This window comes from Molothrus ater, chromosome 30, assembly GCF_012460135.2.
Source record: "Molothrus ater isolate BHLD 08-10-18 breed brown headed cowbird chromosome 30, BPBGC_Mater_1.1, whole genome shotgun sequence".
Lineage (NCBI taxonomy): Eukaryota > Metazoa > Chordata > Aves > Passeriformes > Icteridae > Molothrus > Molothrus ater.
The window spans coordinates 1,299,032-1,311,185 of NC_050507.2; the positions used below are offsets into that span (position 1 = coordinate 1,299,032).

Sequence of the window (12,154 nt, forward strand, 5' to 3'; positions counted from 1 at the left end):
TTGTCCCATCAGGGAGTTTTGGGGTGAAAATTCCCCTCAGAGCCTCCTGTTCTCCAGGCAGTTCCAAAGCCTGACTACCTTTCATCCCTCCTGATGTCCACCATGAACCTCTCCTGCAGGAACTTGGGGCCATTTCCTTTTGCTCTGGTGTCCCCTGGGAGCAGATTTTGATCCCACCTGGCTCCACTCTCCCATCAGGGAGTTGCAGGGTGGAAATTCCCCCCTGAGCCTCCTTTTCTCCAGGCGGCTCCAAAGCCTGACCACCTTTTATTCCTCCTGAAATTCCACTCTGACCCTGTCCTGGAGGAATCTGGGGCTCCAGCAGTGCCAGCACAGGGGGACAATATATAATATATATCCTAAAATAATAAATCAGCCTTCCAAAACATGGGAGTCAAGATTCTCATCTCTTCCCTCGACCCCTGTGAACACAACCTCAGCCCTGATCCTCATCCCTGCCTGCTGCAGGGCCGTGAGGAGCCCCCCTGAAGGGAACCCTGAGGGGATGAAGGGGTGACCCTGCAGCTGGGCCGGTGTCCAGCCAGGCTGTGGGACAGGAAGGAAAGGAGGGAACGGGCAGGTGCTGTTCCAGGACGGGCTATCAGCACCAGGATCTTCCCGGGAGGAAGGCTCCACCCTGAGGCCACAAATCCCAGGGAAAGGCAGGCAGCAAAGCACCACAGAGCAGTGATTTCACCAACAATAAGCCACAACTTTATTAACCGATAGAAATAGTACAAATTTTAAATTTAGTCGTATTTTACTCTTCTCTGAAACACCAAAAAAGGCTCCTCCCTCCGGCAGCTACATCGTCAGTTCCTGTGGGGAGAAAGGGAGTCAGGAGGCAGCTCAGAGGCAGCAGCTCCCCTCAGGGACGCCCCCCAAAAGCTGCTGCCCCCCGGGGCTCACCATTATCGCGTTTACGATGTCGTTACTGTTGTTCTTGAGGGCTCGCACGGCCTTCGCCCGCGACACGTTCGCCTGCGACATCACCAGCTCGATGTCTTTCACCTCCACGCCGGTTTCATCAACCTGAAAGAGAAACAGAGCCCGGGATCGGTGCCATTCCAGGCTTGGGGTTGGATTGAGAGCCAGGAGGTCAGGCCTGCACTGTCAACACCCCCAGGGCAGGACCTTGTGCTCTCCCTTTGATGAAGGAGAGGAATTTGTGGATTAACCCCACAGAGAGGCTGGGGAAGGCCTCACCTCCTCTTCCTCGCTCTCCTCCTGCACCGTGGGGGTCTGTGTGTTTTCCTGGATGTTGGAAACGGGTTCTCCTTGCACTTTGAACTTTTCAGCAGCTGCCAGCTGAGCCTGCTGGGACAGGTCTTCGATCTGCAGGAGGGAAGAGAAGAAAAGGAGCGAGTGCTGCCAGTCCTGGGCAGTGCCAGCACATTCCCTGGCAGGAGCCACACAGTGCACAGGTGACAGGAAGGAGAAACCAGCCCTGCTGGCACCAGGGTGGGCTCACCTTGGCCTCTCCAAAGACAATGTAGGTGTCTGACGCCGGGCTCTTGTACACGTCTGGCTTTGTGATGACAAACAGGATGTTCTTGGATTTCCGGATGGTGACTCTGGTCACTCCTGTCACCTGGCGAAGGCCCAGCTTGGACATTGCCTGAAAAACACCAGGGAAAGGTCACTGAGGGAAGAAGAGCTCTGGAGCCAGCCCAGATGTGCCCAATCCTCTCTCCAAACTCCAGATCCAACACTTGCTGTGTGGATACACATGGAAATGTGCATTTACTGCCACGGAGCAGCTGCAGGGAACACTCCAGTCCAGGACTGCTGAGGTCCCCAGTGTCCCTCTGAGCCCTGGGACAGATGAAGCAGCCTCACCTTGCGAGCTTTCTTCTCACTCCGGCTCTGTTTTGCTTTGCTGACGGGTTCTTCGTCTATTTCGGCTGCTGCCGCGAGCTGCAGGGAGGGAAAAGGATCAGTGACAATGCTGGGGTGGCACGGCAGGGACTCTGATCCACCGTGGATGGCCTCTGCCACCTCCCCTACCTGTGCCTGCTGCGTCGTGGCCTGTGTGGAGTCCTGCTCTTCGAGCTCTGGTACGGATTCATCGCTGTCGGACTCTGTGCCAGACCCTGCAGAGACACACAGCCCAACTCAGCAAGGCCCAGGGCACACTGGTTTGCCACCAGTCAGCCCAGTTAGGGGGTGGGCAGAGCATTCCCTGCACTCTGAATGCCATCAGCAGGGTGGCACCGCTGGGTTCTCAGCCTTGCCATGGTGGGAGCAGCCCCAAAGGTGCCCAGAGGCTCTGCAATGGATCCTGAGGGAGCTCCAGCCTGTGGCACCAGCCCGAGGAGGAGGTGGCAGTTCAGTGTGACAGGGCCTCTCTTGAGTCCCCTCAAAGGCAGAGCTGGCACAGGGCACCAAGACCCCACTCAAAGAGCCACCAGGGCGCTGCACATCTGTGGCTTCACTGCAGGGATGATCTGGGATAACCCCAAAACCCCATCAGGGAACCTGAGGGCCACCAGGATAATCTGGATAACCCCAAACCTCCCTCAGGGACCTGAGGGCCACCAGGATGATCTGGATAACCCCAAACCCCCTTCAGGGAACCTGAGGGCCACCAGGATGATCTGGGATAACCCAAAACCCCCCTCAGGGACCTGAGGGCCACCAGGATAATCTGGATAACCCCAAACCCCCCTCACAGGAGCTGAGGGCCACCAGGATAATCTGGGATAACCCCAAACCCCCCTCAGGGGTCCTGAGGGCCACCAGGATAATCTGGATAACCCCAAACCTCCCTCAGGGGACCTGAGGGCCACCAGGATGATCTGGATAACCCCAAACCCCCTTCAGGGAACCTGAGGGCCACCAGGATGATCTGGGATAACCCCAAACCCCCCTCAGGGGACCTGAGATTATCCAGGATGATCTGGGATAACCCCAAACCCCCCTCACAGGACCTGAGGGCCACCAGCCACAGTTGTGACCCACGGCACTGACCACACCAGTTACTGAAGCAGAGCTGGGTGTCCCCAACCTCGGAGGTCACCTGGAGGTGCTGACCCTGATGCTCCCGTGCAGCCTTTACCTGGATTCAGCCCTCATGGCACACAGGAGCCTTGGCAAACCTCTCTGCGGGTGTCAAGGTGTGCCAACACTTCAGGCATAGCGTGGGGACATCCCAGTTTGCCGCCACGAGGCCACACCACACACGCAGCAGTGCCAGGCACGTGGGCATCTCCTCAGTGTGAAGCCAGCTCATCTCATCTCATTTTTGCAGTGCCCATGCCACAAACCAACCACAAACCACAAACCACAACCGCCAGGCCGTGCTCCGTGCCCGAGGACACGCGTTAGTGACCGCTGGCACCGTGCTCACCCCTGTCCCCACCCCCTGGCACACGCCGGGCACGCCGTTAGTACCCCGTGGGCATCCAGTGACACTCCATGCACAAAAACCAAAAATACCCTTGTCATTCTTGAGGATGGGCTGTGGTGCCAGCACCCCCGTGGCAGGGGACAGCTCCAGCAGCACGGGTGGCTCGGGTGGGAGCAGAGGTGGCAGCTCCTCATCATCGTCACCGGGCGCGGATTTCGGGGGGGGCTTGGCCACCTTGTTATTGGGGAGGGGCTGCTGCTTCTTGGCGGGGCTTGGGGGCTTGGGAGGGGCACCAGAAGCTGGGGCAGGAGGTGGGGGTGTGGCTGCTGGAGTTGGGGTGGCCTTGGCAGGGCTTTTTGGGGGTGCCTTGGCCTCAGCGGGGCTTTTTGGGGGTGCCTTGGCCTCAGCGGGGGTGGTTGGAGGGGGAGTGGCTTTGCCAGAGCTTTTTGGGGGTGCCTTGGCCTCAGTGGGGCTTTTTTGGGGTGCCTTGGCCTCTGCAGGGCTCTTTGGGGGTGCCTTGGCCTCAGTAGGGCCTTTTGGGGGTGCCTTGACCTCAGCGGGGCTTTTTTGGGGTGCCTTGGCCTCAGTAGGGCCTTTTGGGGGTGCCTTGGCCTCAGTAGGGGTGGCTGGAGCTGGGGTGGCCTTGGCAGGGCTTTTTGGGGGTGTTTTGGCTTCAGCAGGGCTTTTTGGGGGTGCCTTGGCCTCAGCAGGGCTTTTTGGGGGTGTTTTGGCCTCAGCAGGGCTTTTTGGGGGTGCCTTGGCCTCAGCAGGGCTTTTTGGGGGTGTTTTGGCCTCAGCAGGGCTTTTTGGGGGTGTTTTGGCCTCAGCAGGGCTTTTTGGAGATCCTTTGGCTGCAGCAGGGGCAGCTGGAGCTGGGGTGGCTTTGCCAGGGCTCTTTGGGGGTGTTTTGGCCTCAGCAGGAGCAGCTGAAGGTGCTGGAGCCACAGGAGAGGATGGGGCAGTCACAGGGCTGCCCTTGGGAGGTTTTTTGGCTGCTCCAGGGGAAGCTGGAGCTGGGGTGGCCTTGGCAGGGCTCTTTGGGGGTGCCTTGTCTTCAGGAGAGCCTGGTGGAGCTGGGGTGGCTTTGCCAGGGCTTTTTGGGGGTGCCTTGGCCTCAGTGGGGCTTTTTGGGGGTGCCTTGGCTTCAGGAGAGGCTGCTGGAGGTGAGGTGGCTTTGCCAGGGCTTTTTGGGGGTGCCTTGGCCTCAGTGGGGCTTTTTGGGGGTGCCTTCTCTTCAGGAGAGGCTGCTGGAGCTGGGGTGGCTTTGGCAGGGCTCTTTGAGGGTGCCTTGTCCTCAGTGGGGGTGGCTGGAGCAGGGGTGACCTTGGCAGGGCTTTTTGGGGGTGCCTTGGCCTCATTGGGGCTTTTTGGGGGTGCCTTGGCCTCAGTGGGGCTTTTTGGGGGTGCCTTGGCCTCAGTGGGGCTTTTTGGGGGTGCCTTCTCTTCAGGAGAGGCTGGTGGAGCTGGGGTGGCTTTCACAGGGCTCTTTGGGGGTGCCTTGTCCTCAGTGGGGGTGGTTTTGGCAGGGCTTTTTGGGGGTGCCTTGTCCTCAGTGGGGGTGGCTTTGGCAGGGCTTTTTGGGGGTGCCTTGTCCTCAGTGGGGGTGGCTTTGGCAGGGCTTTTTGGGGGTGCCTTGTCCTCAGTGGGGGTGGCTTTGGCAGGGCTTTTTGGGGGTGCCTTGTCCTCAGTGGGGGTGGCTTTGGCAGGGCTTTTTGGGGGTGCCTTGTCCTCAGTGAGGGTGGCCTTGGCAGGGCTTTTTGGGGGTGCCTTGTCCTCAGTGGGGGTGGCCTTGGCAGGGCTTTTTGGGGGCGTTTTGGCTGCTGGAGCTGGTGGAGCTGCAGGAGCTGGGCTGGCAGGGGATGGGGTGGAAGGAGAAGGACTCTTGGGAGCAGTTTTGGCTGCAGGTGGGGTGGCTGGAGCTGGGCTGGGAGGAGTTGGAGCGGCAGCTGAGGCAACAACAGAGCCCTTGGCAGCATCTTTGGCTGAGGGAGGGGCAGCTGGAGAGGATGGAGATGCCAAGGGTGGTGTGACAGGGGCAGCAGGAGCTGGTTTAGCCACAGGAGGGGTGGCTGGAGCCGCCATGGGTGGTGTGACAGGGACAGAGGTGGCAGCTGGGGCAGTGGCTGGGCTCCCAGGAGCTGGTTTAGCCACAGGAGGGGTGGCTGGAGCCGCCATGGATGGTGTGACAGGGACAGAGGTGGCAGCTGGGGCAGTGACCGGACTCCCAGGAGCTGGTTTAGCCACAGGAGGGGTGGCTGGAGCCACCATAGGTGGTGTGACAGGGACAGAGGTGGCAGCTGGGGCAGTGGCCGGGCTCCCAGGTGCTGGTTTAGCCACAGGAGGGGTGGCTGGAGGCACCAGGGATGGTGTGACAGGGACAGAGGTGGCAGCTGGGGCAGTGGCCGGGCTCCCAGGTGCTGGTTTAGCGACAGGAGGGGTGGCTGGAGCTGCCATGGGGGCTGTGACAGGGGGACAGCTGGCAGAGGGGACAGCAGGAGCTGCTGCTGGGAGCCCTGGGACAGAGATGGCAGCTCCCAGTGCAGGTGGGGACAGGGCAGGAGCCACTGGAGCTGCTCGAGGGGCTGGGGGTCCCATGGGAGAGGCCTTGGCAGCAGAAGGAGCAACTGGGAGCAGTGGTGGGACTGGGGAACCAGGGGTTGACCCAGCTGGCAGCAGAGGGATAGGAGGTGACAAAGGAGCTTTGGGGGCAGCCAGGAAGACAGGGGGAGAGATGGCACCGACCAGGGCTGGAGCTGGGGCTCGGGGAGAGGCTGGAGCAGCAGGAATTCCAGCAGGACACACAGGGACTGTGGGATGTGGGGGTGATTCTGGACTCTGGGGGGACACTGGCAGCAAACTGGGGGGCACTGCTGGGGGAGATGCCAGGAGGGGACGGGATGGGGGAGGCAGGAGAGGGGCTGCTCCAGAGGGAGGAAGAGGAGCTGGGGCCCCTCCAGAGGGAGGAAGAGGAGTTGGGGCTGCTCCAGAGGGAGGAAGAGGAGTTGGGGTTGCTCCAGAGGGAGGAAGAGGGGTTAGGGCTGCTCCAGAGGGAGGAAGAGGGGTTGGGGCTGCTCCAGAGGGAGGAAGAGGAGTTGGGGCTGCTCCAGAGGGAGGAAGAGGAGCTGGGGCTGCTCCAGAGGGAGGGAAAGGCGCCGGGGCTGCTCCAGAGGCTGCAGTGGGAGAAGATTTCATGGCAGAGCTGAGAGCAGCTGGGAGAGAAGTGGGGCTCACTGTGGGGACAAGAGGGGCCACTGTCACTGCAGCAGAAGCAGCAGCCAGGCCAGGTGACACTGGAGCTGGGAATCCTGGGGACACTGGGCTAACTGGGGCAGGCCCTGGAGATCCTGGGGCTGCGAAAGCCACGGGGGCCTGAGGAGCTGGAGGAGGGGCAGGGGGGGCTGAGGCCAGCAGAGCTGGGGCAGGGGGCTGGGGGGGCACAGAGAACACGGGGATGGCTGCAGCTGGGACCACGGGAGGGGACACAGGGCCTGGGGCAGGGCTGGGCAGCTGCGCCTGGGCAGATGGAGATGGAGTCAGAGGTGGGGAATGAGCAGCATGGAGAGCAGCTAAAGGAGAGAAACAGAGTGAGCCATGAGAGGAGGAGGAGAAACAGGAGGGGGGCATGCAGCCAGGCCTGGCATTCCTCTGGCTTCTGGCCCAGCAGGCACTGCCAGGGGCAGCACGGGGCAGGACGTTCAATCCCTTCTAGAACACAGATTTTCCTGAGAGCCCTGGATGGCAGCAGGCACTCCCTGAACCACCAGGAAGCTCCAGAAATGCAGGGATCCAGCTCTGCCCTCCTGCCAAAGGGGCTGTCACAACCCCTGTGCAGCCCCAGAATCTGTCAGGACACCCAGGGCTGCTCACCAGCCTGGGGCCACCCCTTGGGCTGCAGGGGGAATATAAAGATCTACCCAAGATGAGGAAGGGAAAGTCATATATAACCCCAAAAAATAAATATAGAAATAAATAAAATATTAAAAAAATAGAATATAATTCCACTGACATGTGGAATTACTCTTGGAGTGCTCTGGGAGCCCTCTCCTTCCAACCAGGGAGGGCACAATGACATTGCCCCTTGGGGTGCAGGGGGAATAAAGATCCACCCAAGAAGATGAAGGGAAAGTCAAATATAACCCAAAAAATAAAGACAGAAATAAATAAAATATTAGAAAAATATAATATAATTCCACTGACATGTGGAATTACTCCTGGAGTGCTCTGGGAGACCCCTCCCTCCAAGAAGACCCTCCCCTCCATAAGGACCCACCCAAGAAGAGGAAGGGAAAGTCAAATATAACCCCAAAAAATAAATCTACAAATAAATAAAATATTTAAAAAATATAATATAATTCCACTCTCATGTGGAGTTACTCTTGGGAGTGCTTTGGGAGCCCCCTCCCTCCAATCAGGGAGGGCACAATGACATGGGGGTGGTGGGGCCAGGCCCCCCAGTGCCCCCCAATTCCCTGGAAGCTGTCAGGGTTAATGGAATGCAGCCCCCAGAATGGCACAGGCTGGTTCATGTGGCACACCAGGGGTTACAGGAGTACCTGGAGCAATGAAATTCCCAATGCCAAGCAGCAATCAAAGGGCACCATTTAAAGAGGCCATGAGAGGGTTCAGCTTCCAGCTCCTGAGCCAGAGCTGAGCCTGGACAGAGCCCTGACATTCCTGACAAAATTCCCAATGAAATTCCCAATGCCAAGCAGCAATCAAGGGGCACTGTTTAGGGAAAGGGCCATGGAGGATTCAGCTCCCAGCTCCTGAGCCAGAGCTGAGCCCTGACATTCCCAGTGAAATTCCCAACAAAATTCCCAAGGTAATTCCCAATGCCACCAGCAATCAAAGGGCACTGTTTAGGGACTGTTTAGGGAAGAGGCTGTGCCAGGGCTGAGCCTGAAGAGAGCCCTGGCATTCCCAATTAAATTCCCAACAAAATTCCCAATGCCAACCAGCAATCAAAGGGCACCATTTAGTGAAGAGGCCATGCCAGGGCTGATCTTCGAGCTCCTGAGAGCCTGGAGAGAGCCCTGACATTCCCAATGAAATTCCCAATGAAATTCCCAATGCTAAGCAGCAATCAAGGGGCACCATTTAGTAAAGGGGCCATGAGGGGATTCAGCCTCCAGCTCCTGAGAGCCTGGACAGCCCTGACATTCCCAACACCATTCCCAGCAGCCAAAAGAGATCCAAGGGAGGGCAGAGCCCAGCAGAGCTGGGCAGGGCAGGGCAGGGCTGGTCCAACCAGCAGAACCAGCCCGTCACGGCGCCGCCCTCGGGAGCTGCAGAGCCCAGAGCCAGCCCTGTGCCATGGATCCTGTCCCTGTCCCACCCTGGGACCAACCCAGAGCCAGCCCCGTGCCATGGATCCTGTCCCTGTCCCACCCTGGGACCAACCCAGAGCCAGCCCCATGCCATGGATCCTGTCCCTGTCCCACCCTGGGGCCAGCCCCGTGCCATGGATCCTGTCCCTGTCCCACCCTGGGGCCAGCCCCGTGCCATGGATCCTGTCCCTGCCAGGTGCTGTGTCCCTGTCCCACCCTGGGATCAGTGTCACAGTCATATCCTGGTCTCTCTGCCACCCAGGGCAGTGACAGAGCCCAGAGCCAGCTCCATTCCATGGATCCTGTCCCTGCCAGGTGCTGTGTCCCTGTCCCTTTTGTCCTGCCCCTGCCAGGTGCTGTGTCCCTGTCCCTTTTGTCCTGTCCCTGCCAGGTGCTGTGTCCCTGTCCCTTTTGTACTTTTCTTTATACAAAAACCATTAAATGTTTCTGGTCACCCGTGTGCTGGGATGTGCTGAGAAGGGTGGGGGTCCCCTTGCTCTGGGGAGGAGCTGGGGGAGGGGGTTCCCTGCCTGGACCCTTTCCTGACCCCATAACCCTGCCCAGACCCTTTCCTGACCCCATAACCCTGCCTGGACCCCCCAAACCTGCTCTGACCCCATAACCCTGCCTGGACCCCCTAAACCTGCTCTGACCCCATAACCCTGCCTGGACCTCCCAAACCTGCTCTGACCCCATAACCCTGCCTGGACCTCCCAAACCTGCTCTGACCCCCCTAAAATGTTGGATCCTGTCCCTCCCAGGTGCTGTGTCCCTGTCCCACCCTGGGATCAGTGTCACATGCAGGGAATGCCATCTCTGTCCCTACCCCAGGAATGGGGTCTTGAAAGGTGCTGCTAATGCCCCATTTTACCCCCAATCAGGGCTGGACAGCAGTGCCAGGACATTTTCTGCTCCAAGGAACGTTCTGGTGCCTCCCAAAGGAGCAGCAAGTGCTGCCAAGGGCACAGAACAGGCCATGCCACCCTCTCCAGAACGATCTTTTATCCCTGCCTGCTCTCCCTGTTCCTTCTGAGCACATTCCTGATGAACACAATCATTCCTGCTTCTCCCCCACAGCCCCACCTTTGCTTGGTTCCTTCTCAAACATCCCAAGCTAAAAGATTCCCCAAAACCAGGGGATTTCTGCCCAGAATCCCTCTGGATCAGCGTGCACCAGCCCCACATCTCCAAAATTTTTCCAAGGAAAAAGATGAAAATCCAAGGAGGAATCCCAAGGAAGGAATCCCAAATCAGGGGATTTGGGAATCCCAAAATCCTGCCTGAGGAATCCCAGGAGCAGGAGAATTTTGGGAGCTGTCAGTTGAGAGGGACAGAGGAGCCACTGCATTGGGAGGGCCCCAAAGAGGAATTTCAGCAACGCTGGGAGGGATAAGGAGCTCAGCAGCTCCTGGGAATCGTCGGTGCAGCTGTCACAGCAACAGCCATCACTCAGCTCCCTGCTTGTGTCCCCTCTCTGTCACCAGCCCTCTGTGGTGGTCCCACAATGGGACAGACCCCAAATCCTATGAGAAACCCCCAAATCCTACAAGACAGATGTCCAAAATTCAGTGAGAGAGCCCCAAATCCAATGGGGCAGACCCCTAAATCCAAAGGGACAGACACACAAAATTCAGGGAGAAACCCCCAAATTCAATGGGACCAACCCCAAAATCTGATAGGACTGATCCCCAAAATTGAATGAAAGACCCCCCAAATCCAGAGGGACAGACTCCAAATCCAGGGGAACAGACCCCCAAAATTCAGTGAGAGACCCCAAATCCAATGGGACAGGCCCCCAAATCCAACAGGACAAGTCCCCACATCCAAAGGGACAGACCCCCAAAACTGAATGGAAGACCCCCAAATCCAGAGGGACAGATCCCCAAAATTCAATGAAAGACCCCCAGATCCAATAAGGCAGATCCTCAAATCCGACAGGACAGGTCCCCAAATCCAGTGGGACAGGACCCCAAATCCCATAGGACAGGTCGCCAGAACCAATGGGACAGGCCCCCCCAAATCCAGTAGGACAGGATCCCAAATCCTACAGGACAGCACCCCAAATCCAGTGGGACAAGTCCCCAGATCCAATAGGACGGAATCCCCAAATCCAGTGGGACAGGCCCCCAAATCCCATAGGACAGGACCCCAAATCCAATAGGACAGGATCCCAAATCCAGTGGGACAAGTCCCCAAATTCAATAGGACGGAATCCCCACATCCAGTGGGACAGGCCCCCAAATCCCATAGGACAGGACTCCAAATTAAACACCCCGACCTGGCCACGGCCGCTTCTCTCCTCTCCCACCCAAACCGAGCTCGGACCCATCCCCGGTCCTGGGACTTAGGAACACGAGGAGTCCCCGCTCCGCTCCCCCGTCCCCGGTCCCGTTCCCCGCGTGCTCCGGCCGGGAAATCGGCACAGAACCGGCCCAAAGCGAGACCACGGAACGGACACCCCAAAACCCCCGCGGGGGACGTGACAAGACCCAAACCGGGCTCACACAACCCCCGCCGCCACCGCGTCCCGGCGCACCTCCCCGGGAAGCCGCAGCTTCCCCTGCCCGGTGAGGGGATCCCGGGAATCGCCCCCAAAACCGCCCCGGGATCCCGGGAATCAGCCCCAAAACCGCCCCGCAGCACCCCCTGGCCTTACCTGTCTCCGCCTGCGGCTGCGGCAGCTCCTGCTCCGTGGCCGGGACGGTTTCTGTGGCTTCGCCGGGCATTTCTACGGGAATGGACAAACCGACAGGCCCGGGCTCGCCGGGGCTCCGGTACAGCCCCGGGGCCACCACCGGTAACTCGTCCTTCCCACCCCGTTCGGACACCGCGCGCTTCCCTCTACCGGGAAAATCTACCGAGACAGCTCGGCCGTACGGCACAGGCAGAGCCCGATCCCGATCTCGGTCGCCGTCCCGGTGCCGGTGCCGGGCCTAGGCCGCCTCCTCCCCCCCGCCCCCTCTGCCCTGCCCGGCGTTCCCACGACCCCATCGATGGCCTCAACCGGCTCCTCCCGGCCACCCGCTCATCCTGCTAGCGGCAAGCGGCGCCCGGAGCGGCGGATGGCGGTGGATGACGGCGGATGGCGGCGCGGGACTCACTGTGCGGGGAGCGGGGCCCAAGATGGCGGCGGAAAGAGACCGAGAGGGCAGCGCGACTTCCGGGAGCGCGACTTCCGGGGCAGGGGGAGAGCCCCGGCAACAACGGCCCGGCCCGGCCCCCGCGGCCGCGCTCCGGAGTTCCGGGCTCTGCTCGGGCCTCACCGTGAGGGCGGGGAGAAACCGGGGGGGGGACAGGGGGTCAGGGCAGGTTTAGGGGGTCAGAACAGGATTGGAGGGTCAGGACAAGGGGTCAGGACAGGTTTAGGGGGTCAGGCATGATCCAGGCAGGGTTATGGGGTCAGGGTAGGGGGTCCAGGCAGGGTTAGGGGCTCAGAGCAGGGTTAGAGGGTCCAGGCAGGTTTTGGGGGTCAGGACAA

The 12,154-nt window shown here is 59.7% G+C and overlaps 2 protein-coding genes across 4 annotated transcripts; both read right to left on the bottom strand.

The window, feature by feature from the left end:
* Nucleotides 1-691: 691 nt before the first annotated feature.
* NACA (nascent polypeptide associated complex subunit alpha) lies at nt 692-11,840 on the bottom strand. Its single transcript, XM_036399899.2, has 8 exons — nt 11,778-11,840; nt 11,333-11,404; nt 2,008-2,093; nt 1,840-1,917; nt 1,472-1,618; nt 1,207-1,335; nt 910-1,032; nt 692-819 (listed from the first exon to the last, which is right to left on the bottom strand). Exons 2-8 carry the CDS (start codon nt 11,400-11,402, stop codon nt 805-807), a joined length of 648 nt encoding a protein of 215 aa, XP_036255792.1. The 5' UTR covers nt 11,403-11,404; nt 11,778-11,840; the 3' UTR covers nt 692-804.
* Nucleotides 2,100-11,318, bottom strand: LOC129046990 (basic proline-rich protein-like). 3 transcript variants are annotated; one of them, XM_054517726.1, is made up of 2 exons: nt 4,046-11,318; nt 2,100-3,991 (listed from the first exon to the last, which is right to left on the bottom strand). In XM_054517726.1, exons 1-2 carry the CDS (start codon nt 6,971-6,973, stop codon nt 3,239-3,241), a joined length of 3,681 nt encoding a protein of 1,226 aa, XP_054373701.1. In that variant the 5' UTR covers nt 6,974-11,318; the 3' UTR covers nt 2,100-3,238. The 3 variants fall into 3 exon arrangements, with proteins under 3 accessions (XP_054373701.1, XP_054373702.1, XP_054373700.1); XM_054517727.1 differs by having other exon boundaries at nt 2,100-4,726; nt 4,787-11,317; XM_054517725.1 differs by having other exon boundaries at nt 2,100-2,627; nt 2,931-11,317.
* Nucleotides 11,841-12,154: the final 314 nt, after the last annotated feature.